The sequence below is a fragment of the Athene cunicularia genome (assembly GCF_003259725.1).
Source record: "Athene cunicularia isolate RWA chromosome Z unlocalized genomic scaffold, athCun1 chrZ_part4, whole genome shotgun sequence".
Classification (NCBI taxonomy): domain Eukaryota; kingdom Metazoa; phylum Chordata; class Aves; order Strigiformes; family Strigidae; genus Athene; species Athene cunicularia.
The window spans coordinates 1,258,023-1,277,175 of NW_020799145.1; the positions used below are offsets into that span (position 1 = coordinate 1,258,023).

The following is a 19,153-nucleotide window of genomic DNA, read 5'->3' on the forward strand; positions in this document are numbered from 1 at the left end:
CAAGGGTAAACCTCTGATGGAAGAGAACATAAGTAGCTTTCCTACAAGCAGTGGGCAAAGGAGCTGGGGGACAGTTGAGCACGGAGTGTGACTGCATAAGATACAGGGGAATTGTGGTGTATGAGCATACCAACCTATCATTCATTCTGCCTGTTTTATAAATATGCATATTTATATTGCATGTGTAAATAATACCAGGGTACGTTGCCTGTGCATGATGTATGTAACCCTGCGGTGCAGGGTAGGGAATAGATACCAAGGATACTTAATGGGCTTTCTTAATTTAGCAACCATTAGTGTGCCTGCCTGTCAAACATTTTTAATTCTATGCTTTGGCATAACCAATGAGTTTGTTTCCAGTGCTCCTTGCAGGCATAGCTTAGGCCAAGTACAAGTTGAATAACCTTCAGGAAAGCTGTGCTGTCCTTCTGTCGGCCGCTGTCTTTGAAAATTGCCTGCAGAGTTAGTGAGCAGGAACAGTTAAGATTTACAAACAATGATGAAGCTTGTCATGCATCTTTCACCATTCATCATCTGGGTGCCGTGGCTGGGCGGTGAAGTGTTCTTCATAAAAACCAGCTCAGTGTGAAATACACCTCGCAGCAATGTTTACTGCTCTGAAACTCGTCAGCAGCCCTTTATAGTAAATCCAGATTGCGATGTGACATTACAGTATATCATTGCAGAGCGCGCTGGGGTTTACACTAGGAATGAGTGCAGTTCACACCAGATGAGATGTCGAAATTGAGTTATGTAGGAATTTGGCTGTTATATGGGGATAGCTTTTGTTTTCTGAGGACTGAAAGTTAGCTTTATATATATAATATATATAATCTACACATACCTGTACTTGTGTGTGGGTGCCTATATTGATACAGAGATATATATACATGGGTATATGAATACACACATGCTATGCACACATTCTGTATACAAACACTGCATATGCTCAAATACAGATTTTGATGACAGGACCCTGTCTTTTTTTTGTGCTGTTTCTTAAAAGGTATTTCAGTATTTTGATGAAGTGCTGCATTTTAGCATTAGCTTTTCAGTGAAGTAGCCTTTTAGTTACAAAAAATACTGTTCAAAATACAGTTCTTTTGATATCCTAGTTTTATGATTCCTGACTAGAAATACAGAATGGGAACTTTCCTAAGGGATTTCTGGTTTAGGTTAATTGTTTTTTTTGTAGGATTGCTATAGTAGGTGCTAACATTGAATTTCTCAGTAGCAAAGCCAAAGGACCTGTGAGGTGAGTGTGTTACATCCAGCTGGTGTGCTGCCTTTGGGAAAATGGAGGTGCGTGTGGGTGCGCTCCGGGGTCAGCCATGCTCCAGCAAGGCAGAGCACTGCAGGAGCAGCCCAGCGGGAGGTTGCTTCTGATATGTAGAGATGATGCAGCTAGAACTAGAGCTAAGGCCCATTCCTGGATTTTGGTTTGGCTGTTTTTTTCGTTGTGTTTTTTTTTTGTGTGTGTGTGTGTGTTTTTTGTGTGGTTTTTTGTGTGTTTTTTTGTGATTGTCTCACAGAGCTTGGGAGAGGAAGTAGAAAATTTGGGGGAAATTTAACCAGAAACTGTAAAATGCAGAAACTGCAAAAGTTACTGGTACATCTGGCTGTGTGCTGGGATGGCAGATGTTCTCCCGGCTTCTTTTAGTCCCTTCAACTGCAGTGTGGACACGAGGGCACTGAGAAAAGGATCAAATAGTAGGTACCTATGTCCTGTTATATAAGTAGGAAGTCAGTACAAAATAGAACATTTTGTGTGAATAAATTTAGGCTGGGTCTTTGGAGGTAAATCTGCTGTCTTGGGGATCTGGTAGTCTGAGAAATATCTCTGGAGTTAAAGAGTAATAGCTGCATGAAGTGGAAAGCATGCTGTGTTGGTTGGCCTACAGACAGGGACAGTAACTTGCTTTAGTGAAAGTACTTCAGTGGCAGTTAACTGATTAAAAAGAAAGAAGAGATTGGAGAGAGACCAGCAAAGTTTTCAAGTGCTTCTTGTGGTGTTGTTACTTCAGTGCTATACTGCAAAATTTGGCAATTAAATTATATTTCACTGTCTTTAGTGCAGTGACTGCTTTGTCTTCTCTGTTTGAAACAGACGTGGCATGTTCTGGACTCTTCAGTGAAGTCTTTTGGTTTTATTGTTGCCTGGCTTTTCAGTGAGGGGGAGAGATGGGATGTTTGAAATACTGCTATGTTTAATTTTAGATTTCTGAGACCCATGCTCGGGTATTAAATATGGTTCAGAAGTGGAAAAAGGAGTGGGACGGCAGTTAGTACTACCAGAGAAGAGAGATAACTATACTTCATTTGTCCTCCTCAGCTGTTTCCTGCAGTTGTTTTTTGCTTTGAGTGCTAATCCTGCAGTGAAATCATACTTTTCTAGCTCCAAACAGTTTCCACAAATGTGTTTATTGTTATTGATTTTATTTAGTTTATTATGTTTTTCTAAAGAAACAACACTGTAAAGTTTACCTTTCTGTCTGCTGCAGGCAGTATGAAAGTTAAGCTTCAGATCCACTAATGACATAAATACGGAGGCTTCCAGGCATACCAGTAGCATTCTAGACTTGTTCATATTTGGAATTATCTTAATGATACAGTATTAATCTCACATGATTCTTTACCAGAGGCTTTAAAGGATCCAGTGAAGTTTCTTATGGATGATGGGGGTGAAAGCATAGAAGTGTTAAGTGTTATTTTAATTTTTTTTTTTTTTTTTTTACTTTCTCCTTTTATTTTTGAGAGGGGAAAGTTTGGACATCTTTTATGTTACTTCTGTGGCTTGAGTTAGAGGGGTGGAGAGTAAAGCTGTCAGGTATAATGTAGTAGTTTCAGGCACCAGAATGTTGCATATAAAATCAAAGGGGCGTATTTCTTCACAACCTTGACTGCTTTATGTACCTGTTCTGTTTCTAGTAACTTTACTAAGGTGCAGTCTTTAGATATATATAGTAAGCGGTGCCTTGACATAGGGACGCTGTAATAGCCTTAGGAAGCTTGAGGTCTTTACAGATACATACTCAGAACACGATCATTGAGCTGTCATTTAATTTCACATTCTTGCAGGTGACTCATTGCTCTTGCAGCATCTAGATTGCTACATAGATTGAAGGAGATTTCCAGGAGTTAGGGCAGGAGTTGGGAAAAATACTCAGAAAGGTGCCACATTAACAGTATTCTGTATGGTGCTAACATCCAATTGTTTCTGTCCAGACACCTCCAAATTTGAGTTAAATGGGTAACTGCTGGCCAGGACTAAGGAAAAAAGAGTATCTTATATGCCAAATTAAGTGACTTAATTTTATGTTGTTTTCTTACACACATACAAAGGTCTCGTGGTGGGGATGGCATTTTGTTACAGTGACCTCTGCAAGGAATCAAAGCAAATATATCTATAGAGCACTATAAAAATAGTCCAGGAGGAAATTGCTCAGAATAGGGGGGGGAAAAGCACACCACAAATAAGCTAACAGTATTTTGGCTGATTACAATGACTGTCTTATAGCATCCAGGAGTTGTCAATCATACCTTAATGTTTATAGAAGTGAAAAGTCAATGTGTAGTTGTTTAATTTGACATGACTTTAAGGCTGTGAAAGTGTAATCGCTGGAGGGGACAGTTAAGAAGCTGTGCTCCGTGTCAGCCTGTCTCGCTCCGACTACTGCACTAAACGGTTTCCTGATGAGCGATAGATTTGGTTAAATACCAGGATAATTGCTAGCTACAGCATCCAGCACTCTTTTAATGCCTTGTACTACATCCGTATTAGCTCTTGCCTGAGGCTGTTTGAGGTTTCAGCAGGGAAGAAGGCATGTGTGTTCAATTACATTGCTCTCCTTCGGGTTTTGAAGGGCAATTGTTGCAGAGCTAAATAGGCTATAATAAATTATATTTCGTTTCTTCCAAACCTGTTGAAGTAGATCAGACATGTAAGCCCAATAGCTGCTTTCTGCTTGTGAGTGACATTATGTTAGTCTGCCTTACTGAGAACACAGAAAGTTTTTTTTTTCACTTGAAAAATGGAAAAATACCAGACGTGTCTTGCTACACTGGTGCAAAGCCAGTGAACTTGTTTTGCATGCTATAGAAGTATTTGCGTCCCCTCAATGCTTCCACACAGGCAAGTAAGATCATATACCAATGCATATTCATACTTACTGTGCACAGTCAGAATAGTAGAGGGACTCGGCTGTCCCCTCTGCAATTAGGAGTGTGTCAGCATTTTCATTAAACTTTCAGCACTGTCGGTGTTTTCAAGGGGGGACTTGAAGTGTAGTAGTTTCTTCCAGGGTGGTTGCCTGCCAACTCCAGTGACGCTGCCTGGCACCGGCCTGGCTCTTGCTTGCAGAGCATGTGCCCATCACATCACAGCAGGTGCACCGTGTCATGCCTACGAGGCGAGGCAAATGCCAGGAGCTCCCTAACACCTCTTCGGTGTACCCCACTGCTGCTACAAAAGAGTCCACCTGGCTTGGCACCTACAGGTTGGACAAGATGTGAGAAAAGCTGAAAGCATCTGTGCGTGGATGGGCTTATTACAGCTCACTTTAAAAATGTTGGAAAGGGATTGGGGAGGGGGGCATTTATATTTCTCTTAAAAGTCTGAAAAGATCTGGAGATTGATTTGAAGTATCTTCAGAATTGAACATTTGTTGAGATCCATTTTAATATGTGATCTGTAAAGAGTGGGAGCCAAGTTAACCGCATAGGACTCCTGTGGTTCGTTTTGAAATAAACCAAACAGTTGTGATTTTGTTTCTTCTTTTAACACTGGTACTTACATCTTTGCATTTATTTCCTGCTTTTTTGTAATTTTACAATACCAGTTTTAAAGCTCTTTGCCTGACATTTATCTCACAGTATCTGTTAAATCGGTTAAGTTTCACAAGTAGAATATTTGTATAAGGTCTGAATCACACCCCATATGCGGTGGGTAGCATGTTTATTTACCCCAAGCATGGCACTAATCATGACTTAGACTACTGAAAGTAAAAGGAGGTTTTCAGTCCAGTTTGTCACTAGTTTTATTTCCTTTCTGGAGATGAAAGAAAAAGAAAAATCAATGAGGTCTCTCTCCTGTTCATTTATAAATCATTTTCCCTTTCAGGTTCTGACTCAGAGCGGTTGCAGACACTGCAAGGAGTGTTTTATTTTCATACCTTGAAACAACTGTTTACACTTTTTTTTAGCTTTTTTTTTGTATTGACTTTGGGCTATATTTTGATAACTTTCATCCTGAGCCAGATTTGAGCTAGCTGTGTACCCACCCTTAAATACAGTTTAAAATCTCCTAAATACTCCAAGACTTTGCTCATCTCAGTTTTTGCTGTCCCCTCTCATGGGTAAATACGAACTTTTAGTTCATAAAGCTATCTCTATGAGCTGTGTCAAGCACATCTTGTCCCAGCTCTTCCCTGAGTCATGAGTGTTTCCAGGGACTTTAATTTTGTGGATTGAGCTTCTGATTTTTCCAAGGCATAAATGATGCACATGAGTTTGTGCAAAGAGTCTACACTGAAGTGGAACAGTTCTGGCTTGTTGAGAGGTGTCTGGTGTATATCTGTTACATGGATACTTTTGCAGGTATTAACTCAAATGAAGCTGTAACTACCTAAACTGTAGTTAAAAAGGAGTGAGGAGAGGAGTGTGGGTTGGCCCCCAGTTTGAAATTAATTACCCCTCAGCCATGGGGCTGACCTCTGTACCTGTGACTCTTAACTGTCCATTTTGGATCACTTAATCTGCTTTTCTTGCATTTGAGTGCTGTGCCTCTCAGCTACACATGTGGATGGAGACTGCGTGCCCCATCCTCCGAGGGAAAAAGCCTGCCTTGACCCTGAACAGCACCAGGTACTCAGTCAGTCTGCGTGGTGCAAGCTCCCTGCGGCTACTGCCCTCTCCCCGCTTCAGCGCCCCATGTCTGCAGTGGGTTGCAGCAGGGCTGTGTGATGCAGCAGAGGATGAGCTCCACTTTTGCTTCACTTCTGTCCTCCCTGCCTTGCCCTTACAGACTTGAATGAGTTTTGTGTTGACCAGACTTGCATTCAGCAGTGTTGAAATTAACTGATGCATGGTGTTGGAGTGGTCTTCAATGCAGACAGTCTTCGACACAGCCACCAGTGTCTGGATTGGCCCACTAGATCCAAGAAACCTGTCTTAAAATTTTCTATACAACAGATGACAATAATAAAATACTGGTTTTCTGTTTATTTATTTTACAACTTTTCTGCCACTTAAACATGATTTAAGGTTCACCTTCCTGACTTCAGGCTATGGCAAGCAGGGGCAAGGGAAGCACATGTTTAAAACTGGTCAGATATGTCTTTCGGAGATAAGACTCTACAACCGTGGAGTTGTAAAGTAGGTATGTTTATTCAGCTCTGGGCGCATGGGAGATCACTCTGCCACAAACATGCACACCGTTTGTAGCTCCTGTCCGGCTTATATGTTACAAAATAGTGCATATTCATAGAACGTCTATACATATACATAGCCTATCCCCACCTCCCCTCACTTCTCATGGTAATCAGGTCTCTTCCCCTTGCGCCTGCGTGATGAGCTCTTCAAGTTCCGGGCAGGGGGTCGCAAATTTCTGGGCAAGGGTCGTATAGATGAAGTACCTCTTCTTCCTCGCTGATGAACTTTTCACCCTGTCACTCTGCGCAGCCTCAGTTGTTTCCTGGCTTCTGACCAGACTGCCAGTCCAGTTTGTGCTGGTGTTTGGGATAATCTGTTGCTGATACCCACAACTTCGGAGACTTCTCTTCCAGCTAGGAGATTGTAGCCTAGCAACGTTATCAGCACCTGGTACGGCTTTGCAAACAGCCCCATAGCCTCCTTTTGTTTTTGCGAAAGTCTTGCACCGTCAATCTAAGATTGTTTAGACTCCCCATCTCAGATACACCTGAGCCCATTCCAGTAGTCTCGGTAAGGAAAGGTGGCACAGGAGCACTGAAGTGTCCTGGTACCCTTGTAGGAAACTACAATGACCAAGGTTTTTAGGCCATATTGACCCACAGCTTGTAGACTGTTAACTGTGATCTCAGGGAAGTTTGGCCCTTCCTAGGAAGGCTGCTACTGTCAGGATCCCAAAGAAGGTGCTGGACACTCCTGGGTTGACTGTCCCACCCAGTCTGCATCACCATGGCTGTAGGAAGTCAGCAGGACCTCCTGGGCCTGGGAAGATGCCACTGGCAGCACAAGCAGCATTATTAAGTGCAGCCCATGCTCTTTGGCTGATGGCACATGGTCAGACAGAGGCAGGCCCTTCACCTCAGAGCAGGACCAGCCTACACACCACACCAGCATTTCACAGGCTGCTTTTAATACTGCTATTATGTTCATGGAAATAAATATAAATACAACACAGCGGGTCTGTCTTAAGCCTAATGTTGTGTGAAACTTCATTTAACTTATTTGACTACCTCAAAAAATGTTTTGTGTTTGGTTTTTGTCCCTATTTTCTCAAGTATTGTGACTTACTGCTGCAAGGTTCCTAAACTTCAGAGGGCATAAATCTCACTTCAAAATAAGTAGCAACATTTTTACTCCATTCATGCATATACCCATCTTGTGCTGCACATTTCAGCAATACTTGTTGAACCATTTTACTGAAAATCTGCTTGACCTGCTTCCAAATTAAAGTTAATGTTGAAAATGGTAATGCCCTGCTAATATTAAGTGACTTTAAAGCCTTCTGGGCTTTTCAAACGGCAGAGTCACTTAAATTTTAAGCTATAAATTGTAAGGCTGCTTCTTCCTTCACTCTGCTCGATTTTGAACACAGTCGTTGTTGAGTACAGTCTTGCTCACGTTGAACTCAGTGACAAACCTCCTGCTGCATTCGCTAGCATGGTACAAGTTGCAGGTTCTTGTTTTCTCCCTTCCCAGTAGAGAAGCTTTCCTTATAAGAGCATTAAAAAAACCCCAAAACCTATTCTTTACAAGTGAAAAATGTATTGTATCTACCATGACAGATCACTTGCATTAGACTTAGCATTTTCTCTCATCGTTTAGTAACATCTTGATTTCCAAAAGCTTGCAAGTCATGTCCAAAAAAATCTTTTAAGCTGCGTAATATGGCATTTTTGCACTGAGCCAGTATTTTGTAAAATTAAGACTGTCATTAAACCTGGAAGAGCTGAGACCATCTTTATTAGCTATCTGTTTACTCTTTGAGCATTAGGGCTGATGACAACAGGCATAGATTTCATCCTTGTTTTATAGATTGAAAGTGACATTGGCAACAATAAAAATGTAAAGAGGGGTGACCAGGATTAACATTTACATTTATATGGCTGGTCCTGGTGTTTGCGTAAACTGTGATATCCACCTTTTTTTCCTGATACACTAGTGAAGATTAATAGCCTTTCTGACTCGAGAACAGAGAGACATTCAGCCAAAATGAGTGTTATGTTTGGGTTTCTGTGCTGAACATCAAAAAGTTATATGTGATTATTAAAGCTCTTAGGATCCCATTTCCTTCCTTAAGCATAGCCACACAAGAAAGAAACCTTGTGCCTTTTTTTTGCTTTCCACATATTCTGCTGCTTGATAACATCATCCTGACCCTTGAGTGCACTCTTTAAAATTATCATTGCTTTTCAAAAACAATTTTCTTGCCACAACTATTGCAAATGGCAATGCATTTTCTGTGTAGGAGAACTGATGCTTCTAGAGGTAATTGTCCACAAGGAACTTCTTGTTTAGACAGGTTTAAAATATATATACTGAGGAAAACAAAAGCAACTATATTGTAGTGATGCTCAGAAGCAGGTGAGGAGTCAGGAGTCACTAGGTGTCTCCTGTGCACTAGGAGATAGATGCAACATGTGAGGTCTTTCCTCAGAACAGGCAGCAGCCCTCACATCTGTGCCCTACAGTGTCAGCAGTCATCTTAGAAAGAAGCAGCGGCGGCCTTTTGACCATTCCTTCTCAAGTGCTGCAGCATGACAGCCACGATAAGGGTGCATGACTACACTGGTAGTTAACGGCAGCTGGGGATGTCCATTTCAGTCACCTCTGTGTGGCATTATCTGTGGGTTAGGTCATGCTGGGGATGTATGGGAAAGCCTGTGTCATCAGCGTAGGACAAGATGCAGACCCCAAATGAGATGGACAGTAAGCAGTCTCCATAAAATTAGTGTGAGGTCCCCAAATTATGCCAGAAGAGGACTGTAGGGTGCAGAGAGATGATGCCATGTTCTCTTTAGAGCTGACTGGAAGTTGGTCTGATGAAAACTTTTGCTTTGGAAAAAATCCAACCCACTGGTTGTTTTTGCTGAAATCACATGTTTCTGCAAACTCAGAGTGGGACAAGTGGAGGATTCAGCTGGACATCTGCCTTCTTTCCTCAACAGGTTCATGTGGATGGTGAGCCCATTTGTTCAGCCTGGAGAAGAGAAGGTTCCAGGGAGACCTTATTGCAGCCTTTCAGTACTTAAAGGGGACTTATAAGAAGGATCAGAACAGACTTTTTATCAGGGCCTGTTGTGATAGGACAAGGGGCAATGGTTTCAAACTAAACCATGGTAGATTCAGACTAGATATAAGGAAAAATAGAAGGTGATGAAACACTGGAACAGGTTGCCCATGGAGGTGGTAAATGCCCCCGCCCTGGAAACATTCAGCGCCAGGTTGGACAGGGCTCTGAGCAACCTCATCTAGTTGAAGATGTCCCTGCCTATTGCAGGGGAATTGGACTAGATGACCTTCAAAGGTCCCTTCAAACCCAAAACATTCTATGATTTTATGGTTCCTGTCCCTAGATTTGGAGTTGCAGATAGTCTGTTGCTGTTTTTGCCTTGCCACCAGAGGTTGCTGCCTGTTCATATGGTTGTGTGGCCTCTTCTGACCTGGATCTGTGGAATGGTTTGTTTTCTTTTTTACAAGGAAAAAAATGTTTTTTAAAAAGCACAGTTCATTTAATGGATCTTGCTTCAAAGGTGACTGCACAGAAGGAGCACATGGGATGCACCCAGCAGTGGAAGAGCCTAGGGAGTTCCAAGCCTCATGACCCCATAGCACAGCAATTTCCTGCAGAACCAGTCCTGGCAGGATAAAATGCTCTAAATAGATGTTTGGGCATGTACATCAGCAGCTGGCAAGATAATTGGGTATTTCTCATGAGGACTGATTGATACATGTATGTTTGAATTTTGTTAGAACAGTTTTTAATTACTACAGGAATAAGAAAAACAGTCCAAAAAGTGGATTTGAAGCACATTTTTTTCTTAGAGCTGCCTCTGTCTTTTGCCAGTCTGCTGACTACAACACACCAGGGACATCTTTTTTTTGATGGAGAATCAGTCTCCAGTCTTGTGTGTGGAATAGAGAAGGAGTATCCGACCTTCAAGAATAAAGAGATGAAAGGTTCCAGCTTTGTCACAGCCTTGTTACATGATGAAACAAATTGCTTCATTCCTCTCAGATCCCTTGCTCCTCAGCTGGTGGCAGATCTCCCAATACCTCCATCCCTCACAGCCACTATTTTATATGCTTTTCCTGGAAATCGATGCCTCCTCATATGTTTCTGTGGCTGCTCTCTAATCTTGAATCTTGAAATGGTTTGTTAGTTTAGGGTAGTTTTTTTCAGAAGCATTGTCTCTTTGTTGGCCTCTGGTTTAGAGCACAGCCATGCAAACCATTGGGTTTGCCCAACAATGATGGGCTATGAATGTCTGAGGGGAATAAGGATCTCCAAAAGTAGGTCTGCTAGTAGTCATGACACAGTCACAGCGTGAAGGAGAGGCATGTGCATCTTTCTGGTACTGGCAATACAAAATGAAATGGGCTGCACATTCAGCAGCAGAATTGATTCTCCAGTGTATATGTGTGCACAGGACAACAAAGAAATGACCGGAGAATGGTAGGAAAGGAAAAATGATGTGCCTTTGGTATTTTATCGTGATACCTTTTCTTTGTAGTGTTACTACCAGTTTAAAAATACCTCAAATCTGTGACCTCATCTCAGTTTTTTTGTGATGCTGAGGTTGTCATGCTTCTTTTGTAATCATACAGAAAGTTTACGCATAGAGATGACCTAAAAAACTATCTACAGAAGTGCACATTTTACCTTGTTACCCAGCAGTGGGAAATGTCTGCTTTACACTGAGATGTCCTGTTCCTGGAGAACATGTATCTTCATCTCTCCCAAACCAGAAAATGTCCGCGTGAAACCATTAAAATTGTGTCTCCTTATTGAGAGAACTAGCCATCAGGACTCCTGGCAGGGGAATATGAACTGGGAAGCTTTCTGCAGAGTCGTACTGATTTATACCTTCCTGAGACCTGGCTTGGGCAGAGTGAGCATTTCTGGTGAATAGTCACAAGAGGTGAGTAACCACTCACTTCATCCACATGTTGCCTTTCAATCATTCAAAGCAAGCGTACTCATTTCAGCACACCTGGTTCTCCTGAAGTTTTTCTGAGATGGTTCACCCTCTGTCTTTCTGTGCCTGTGCACTGCCTGCAGCAGTGGCTTAGTGCCATCAAGTTAGCTGCAGGATATAACTGGTGATAGCAGAGCATGTTGGTCCATCAGTACTGCTCTGCTCCCAGTCATTTCTGCAAGTATGTAGCTTTGTAATGGATTGGTATAGTTTCAAGGTAGGTTTTGCAGTCTCAGGAAAAGAAGCCCATGCTTCACAGATGTTGTCTTTGTGTCCTCCCTGTCTAACTGGTGGTAGGTGAGAAATGGAAAGCCTTGTTTGATTGTTTCACATATTACTGTAAGACAATTTAAAGCAAGAGGTGAGAGAGTCAAGAGGAGGATATTTTCTTCAGCTTCTGGTTTCTAATTACATTGGTTACAGCCCTACCTTCTTAGTTGCTAAAAGTACAAGCATGAACTGGAAAAGAATGAGATAATCTGTGGTAAAGCATGCTGAATAAAGATCTCCATTCAGATCTTTACCTTTTATCCTGAGTTCCTAATGCCAAGAATTAATGCTATTTGAAAATACACAATGAATGTGCCCTACTGTGGGCATCCAAGATAATCCTAATTGCTTTAAAAGTTAGTGAGAAGAGTAGGTGTTTGAGAAGGGGGAAGGGACTCCACTGTGAAATAGTATATCTGTGTTAAGAGACACAGACAGGACATATTTTCAGTTCCAGATCCTTAGGCTTGTTTTTATTTTTGCATCGAAAAGCAGCTTTGCTTGTTGCTCTTGAAACTTCTCCTTAGTGTGAAAACATCCTCGGACATATATTTCTAGAACTGGACTGGTTGCCCTTGTGTTAATATCGTGCAAAGCAGAAAAGGAGCACCACTCCTTTTTTTCACATTACAGTGCACACAGAAGAGTCCACAAAATATGGAACAGAGCAAAAATAGCAAAATTTCAGCTGGTATATGTAATACACAGAGTTCAGTTTTAAGGCAGATCCATAGATGAGTTTTCATTAGCCCCCTTAACTATTTGGTGTCAGACTCCTCTTAGACTAATGTCTTATCTTGTTCTCTGCTGTGCATGATACTGCTTTGAAGATGCCTGCACCCATGCTATGTTGTGACCAGCTGCATTAAGCAGAAACCTTGGGCTTTGGGTGGGCTTTCAGGATTTGTCCCTGGAACCATCACCAGGTCCAGGTCTGTGATAAGGCCTGAGAGATGGGAGGAGGACAATCAATACAGAACATTTTTAGCACATTTATGAAGTTGCAGATATCAGGAATTCTCAGTAGGAGGTGTTTAATCCGAGCATTCATACTGAGCAAGAGAGATTGAGGAAGGAGACGGAAATAGTTTTTTAGTCTAATTCACACGGAGTAGAGGCAAAAGATACTGGGGATTCACCAAGTGTGAACATTCTTCAGAAACATGAGTTTCTGCAGCTTTACAAAGTATGAATCTTTGTGTTCAAAGGAAATACTGAAAACACAGCTGATGAAAATTTGTCTCTTAATTGTCTTAAGGTTTTGCAGCTTCTCTGTGCCCTCCTAGGAGGAACCCACCAAGCCACAGGCTCCTGACTGCTGGTGTCTTAGATCTGCACAGAGCACAATACCAGAGTATGAGGCCGATGCCCTTTCATGGCTGGTTTATGAAGAACAGCCTGCTACTAACGCTGTTTTTTTCACCCTAGTGTAAGACAGTAGTCCTCCATCTTTTCAGATAGTGCATTCACACAGGAATGAATTGCATGAGAGATTCAATGGAGATAGATTTTCTTTTTGACCTTTTGTTAATTAACTCTGTGCCTAAAGAGTTGAACATTTGGGAGGATAGGGTGAAGCACTCCAAAGGTGAGAGGCAACTGAATGGAGATTGCTTAGGATAATGTGGCCTTTCTGCATGTGCCTGCATTGAGATTTCATCTTGCTCACCTTGTGGTCATCTACAGCAAAATCAGGACCTGACACTCTAATGCTTTCTCCACAATAGGAGAATTCTGGTTTTCCTTCACTCTCTTTTTTTGTATGTCTTCTCAGTTGCTGAGCCAGCAGCTAAGATGATTCCAGTGGTTCTTTGATTCTAAGTGCCTGGTTTTGCAGGAATAGCAGTGGGTTTCTGTGTTTGGTTCATTGATTGTTTTGGTTTTTTGACCTAATACTTTGTCAGGCAGTTGCCATATGTGTTTTGGTAGTTGCTGTAGCTCAGCAGGCTGTTTGCTGGTGATGGGTGGTAGAGTCAGCCCTCCAGGGTCAATCTGAGCAGTGAAGTGGCAGAGTACCATTGACTTGGGTGAAAATTGAGCAATGTTTTCAAACTGAATTTGACCCATCGTATTTTCAGGCCAGCAAGCCAGCCTATCTTCAGAGCATTGCCAGTCACCCCACTGCATCCAATAGGGACACCAAGAAGACCAGTCCCAGTCCTTTAGATGGGAACCTGGGGGAGAGTGCCAACACTTTTCTCTCTAATTCCACCTTTTGCGCAGGTAGGGTGGCTTGCTTCTTGGTGTGGCTGCCACCAGTTTCCCAGGCCTGTTTGTTTTTCGAGACCCTTCATATATGATCAGTGGAGCCTAGAGTAGAAGTTCCTGCTTGCTTAGACAGTGTCATCCATTTCCAGTCGTATTTGCAAAAGGAAGATGCTTTGGCTATAGGGGAGAAGGTAGCCATGAAGAGTAGTCCCTGTCCTGTTATGCTTTAGTGGTGCTTCAGTGCCCTCAAACTGCCAGTGGCAGTCTGGTTCCGCTCCCCATTGTCCTGCACGCGTGGCTGTGATCGCACATGTTATGTGTGCAAACGGGGAAGAAGTGCATGGGATTGGCATGTTTACTTATTTTCCTTTTCCCTGAAAGAGAAAGTGAAAGAGTTTTTAAAAATGTATTGTGCCTCTCAACTTTAAATCTTTAAAAATTGCTCCTTATTGAGAGTTTAATAGTTTTTAAAATGTAAACTCAGGAAAATATTTACTTTTCAAGCATGAATATCCTTCTGCTTTCTCACATCACTGAAAGTGTATTATTCTTTTCACTACATTGAATTCCAGGGATCACTCATGTTAAAAGTCGATGCAGTTTCCAGTGTCAGAAGATGTAAGGTTTTGTGTTTATGGTTGGAATACCTTCTCGCTTCTTTTCTTGTGTGATATTAGCTGAAAATTTTTCAGATTCATATGGCTCAAGAGTATTCAGATGCTTTCCCAAGGGTAAAAGGTAATTAGATCGAGGAATGGTCTTTAAAAACTGTCACAGACCCAATTTTGGTACTGTTATTTACACAGATAAGGGCTGTGTAACAACAGTGGGAGGACCAGATGCAAGCCTCAAACAGATGAAACCCATAGACTTAAATCAAAAAGAACATGGGTTTTGTTTCTTTGAACTTAGAACTTCTACATTTTATTGCTGTGTGATTAAAACACTGGAACAGAATTGCTCATTGCTTTTTTGCTGCTTTTTTATAGCTACAAGTTCCAATCTGAGTATCTTGCTCTTATTATCAGCATTGCACCTACTCACTGCTCCTTGCTTGACTTTGGTGACTCCCATTGACTGCAGCAGAAGTCTATCCAAGTACAGGAGCAGCACTCTTAGCTGCTATAGAGAGAATATCTTGGTAGCATTGGGTTTTTTTAGAATCCATGAAGCTGTTGTTGCATAACCCTGTGCACATTCATAGACCAGCATATATAGCCTGTACTGCCTTACTGTCAAAACTGTGATCAGTTTCGAAGTCAGTGGAAAAACAACCCATGTTATTTAGATCAGTGCTTCAGATCCAGTTTGTGAGACCAACCAGTTGGTGACTGGAACTGTTCCCATGACTTTCAAAAGTTTCTGTTTGAAGTTGGATCAGGATGTATGATGCCCTGTGAGAAATGTTGGAAGACTGGTAGAGCTCCACTGGTCCAAAAAGCTTAAGAACCACTGCTTGAGGTGCTAAGAAACAGATATGGGTGTCTGCCTACCAAAAAAAGTTGCTCTTCGTCATTCCCCAAGTTTATACTAAATTAATATAGAGTTGCTGGAAAAATAGATCATAAACATGAAGTGGCAGTTTTGTTGTGGTAGGGTTTTAACATCCATTCTGTAGCATGTTGGATAAGTTTTCTGTGGGATTCTTTCCATTTAGGAGAAAACCTTTCTGTAAGATTTTTCACAGAGATTTATAGATATCAGCTTTTAAAAATGGGCCTTTCCATCACTCCCAGCACATGCACACTTAAAATATTAACAAATCCTTTAAAATAAATATGCTTCTTGCCCATTTGGCTACTCAGGAGTAAACAAAAAATTATCCCCTTACAACCTCAATCCCTTCATACCTCTGCCCAGAAGTCTGGGAACACAGAGATTCCTTACAGTATGTCCTAAATCTGAACACATCAGACTTTGCTAAATTGGAGCAGAATGAGGTTTCAGAGTCAGAGAGCTGAGTCCTTGAGCCAGCCAGCCCTGTTGAAGTGACACTACTGTTTGTTTACTACATAATGCAAGGTACCTCATGGAGAAAGAGGTGACTCCTGATGCTAGGTGTGGCCAGATCCAACCAAAACTTGTGTTGTTGGCAGGCAAAAGCTAAGGCCCTGAATGACCATTGAGGAATAAGTCTCTAGCACACATCAGGGGACATGCTGCTGGTGCAATAGTAGGTGCAGTGCTGCTGTATTTTCTGTGATTTCCCATTTGACATTGGGATGTGAACTTACAGAGCATTTCTGTTCTGTCATTTTGTAGTTGTCAAAGCATGAACCACTCCCAACAAGTTACTTGCCTGAAATAATGCATGGTGCGTGCTTCTGGTCATGGGAGTGTGGTGCAGGCTGGGCCATCCAATGTGTATGTTTGTGCTGTGAGCCTGTCTCACCACGGGAGTCAGATTCTCTCCCCAGAGGAGCAGAGATGTTCCTCTGTTTCTCCAGTAATTTTCCCTAATTTGCACTTTTTCATTTGGTCCAAGTCCTAGGAGTTCTTAGGTAGTGATGAAACCTCAAGCACAGACTTAGCAGAGGACGTGAAGTGGAAAGACAAGCTGCATCCAGACACTGGGGAGATGTGATTTCTCCTTGGACTCCACCATCCACCCAACTTACACTCTGAAAACAGGAGGTGGGAAACAGCATCGGGAATCACCTGATATATTCTCCTGGCAGAAGAGAGCTTGGCTTTCACACCACACAAGGACCATTTCCAATCCTGCAGCACTCCTGGTTTCAGGTTTGGCAGGCTAGAAAAAGTGAAAAATCTACAAAGTTATTCCCAACTGTAGGTTACCTAAGTGCTGTTCTAGCCTCCTCTAGGTGCAAATCAGTGCCCTCCTCCAGCAGTCCAGGGGTTTTTCAGGCCCAGACATCTTGGAGACCTGTTCGTCTGTTTTACCACATAGCAGATGAATACATGATACAGCAGAACCAGATTCCTCTTTCTGTGTCATTAAACCATTAGCAGCATTCATGGGATGTCTGAAAACTGTTGGAAGTTGCCTTAACTACTTTGTCAGTCTCTCATATCTAAGCACTGCATTCTTTCCTTTGTCTTTTAGCTAGGAGAAAATGTATTATGGTGTTAATATCCCATTCACTACATTAAAAAAAAAAAAAAAAGTTTTATGTCAGGGCTAAAAGACAACAGTAGAGTCTGTTTTGGCAGGGTGGTGTTAAAGCCTTACTTGTCCCTTACATGCATCAAAAGAGAGACTTGCATGAAATCAATGAGCCAGATTCTGCAATGACAGAAATGGGCAAAACACTCTGAAATTTAAAAAAAATGCCATTTTATCTAGTCACAGGAAAAGTAAGTGAAAAGGATACATGAGAGCTGAACTCCATAGTGTCTTTTCCGTCTCTTGGTAACAGGCATTCTGTTTAAAATACGAACAAATCAGGAAGCTGAAACATGTAGAATCACAGCATCATCTAGGTTGAATAAGACCTTGAAGATCACCTAGTCCAACCGTTAACCTCACACTGACGGTTCCCAACTACACCATGTCCTTAAGCGCTAAGTCAAACTGACTTTTAAACACCTCCAGGGATGGGGACTCCACCACCTCCCTGGGCAGCCCATTCCAACACCCAACAACCCCTTCTGTAAAGAAATACTTCCTAATATCCAGTCTAAACCTTCCCTGGTGCAACTTGAGGCCATTCCCTCTTGTCCTGTCGCTTTCTACTAGGCTAAAGAGGCTCATCCCCATCTCTCTGCACCCTCCTTTCAGGGAGCTGTAGAGGGCGATGAGGTCTCCCCTCAGCCTCCTCTTCTCCAGACTAAACACCCCCAGTTCCTTCAGCTGCTCCTCATAAGACCTGTGCTCCAGACCCAGCTTCGTTGCCCAATACAGTACTACAGAAATGGGATGTTGGTGGTTTTTTAAGAGAGTGTTTCTCATTTTCCCAGTGATGGGTTAAACCTTGATGGCTGCTGTTTACTTGAATCCTGTTAGATTTGCTTGGCTGTAAAAGTCAAGCCTCTTTTTCATCGAACTTCAGATGTGCTAGAAGTCCCCAGAGTCTGCAAACACCCAGAGCTGAAGTGTGGAGGAGCTGCTCACTTAGGCACAGCAGTGCCGTTTGGGGACAGAGTTTAAGCCTCAACCCATTCTTGCGCAGTTGTATTAGATTCATCATGGCTTCTAAAAAACAAACAATGGTTGTAAACAATATTCTCTTTTAAAAGATCACAGCCTGGTAATACTCTCCACTAAACTGTAAAATCCAGAACATAATAAGTATTGATGATTAAGGTGTCAGGGGCCTGTGGAGCTCCCACTGTGATTTAGTTCCCTCCGACTGCCTCAACTACCAATGCATTTTGCTAATTACATCATAGATTTTCCTATTGATGAACAGAATCTGAATTAACACGGGAAGCACTAATGTTACCCTTTCACTATTATTGTTGTACAAGAAGACGTGGCAGATGCTGGCAGTTAGTTACACAAACATTAGTATTAACGATTGGCCATTTGGAATTGGTGACAAACTGCCGCCCGCTGGAATCCTGAGCCTGAAACCAATCAGGAAGTTAATGAGGAGAGAAATTACCACTGCAGCTTCCCCTTAATTATATTCACTGTAGGCAGGAAGGGAGTGTTGGGGGTGGATCTCAACTCATCTAAGGTTAGGAAGGTCAGAGACCCTTTTACTTGGTTTTTGTATCTACTGCAAATTGTAATGTTGCAATGATTCTTAGCGCTGTATTAGTTTTAAATTCTCTAGTATGTGGCCTTAGCCTCAACCTGCCCTAACCAGGGCCATAGGGTCTGTAAGGCAGAGGTTAGTTTCTGAGGGGTGGAGGGGTTGTGGCCTTCAGGCCTGAGGTCGTTCTCCCCTTCTTTATTCCCTCTGCATTCACCTTGGCCGGAGGAGAAAGGCCAACACTGCACCATGCAGGGGGACCCCCCCCCTCGCCCCCTCTTGCTGGGAAGGGGAGACACGCGTGGGTCCCCTCTGATCAGGCAGGTGTGTGTGTCTCAGACGCTGTGTTTTTTCTCTTTCTTTTCCTCACTCTCAGTGTTTTCGCCACCCAGCAGCCAGGACTCCGACCTGGGGTGCCTGTCTAGCAGCGAGAGCACAAAGGGGGACCTGGAATGCGAGCCCCGCCTGGAGCCCGGCACCTTCTCCGTGAGCCGCGTCCTAGACGGCAGCGAATAGGTGCGGCTCGGCTGGGTTCGGCACGGCAGCTGTCGCCCAGAGTAGGACGGTGCAGCGGCATTCACGGTTTGCTTGTTCTGCTTGGGGGTTGCGGGG

General features: G+C 42.6%; 1 protein-coding gene across 1 annotated transcript in view; it reads left to right on the plus strand.

The window, feature by feature from the left end:
* The window catches only part of DMRT1 (doublesex and mab-3 related transcription factor 1), a 60,674-nt gene extending 41,617 nt beyond the window's left edge, over positions 1 to 19,057 (plus strand). Inside the window, exon 6 of the mRNA XM_026866773.1 lies at positions 18,918 to 19,057. Coding sequence (XP_026722574.1) covers positions 18,918 to 19,057 — 140 coding nt within the window. The remainder of the gene's footprint in view (positions 1 to 18,917) is intronic.
* The last annotated feature ends 96 nt before the right edge of the window (positions 19,058 to 19,153 follow it).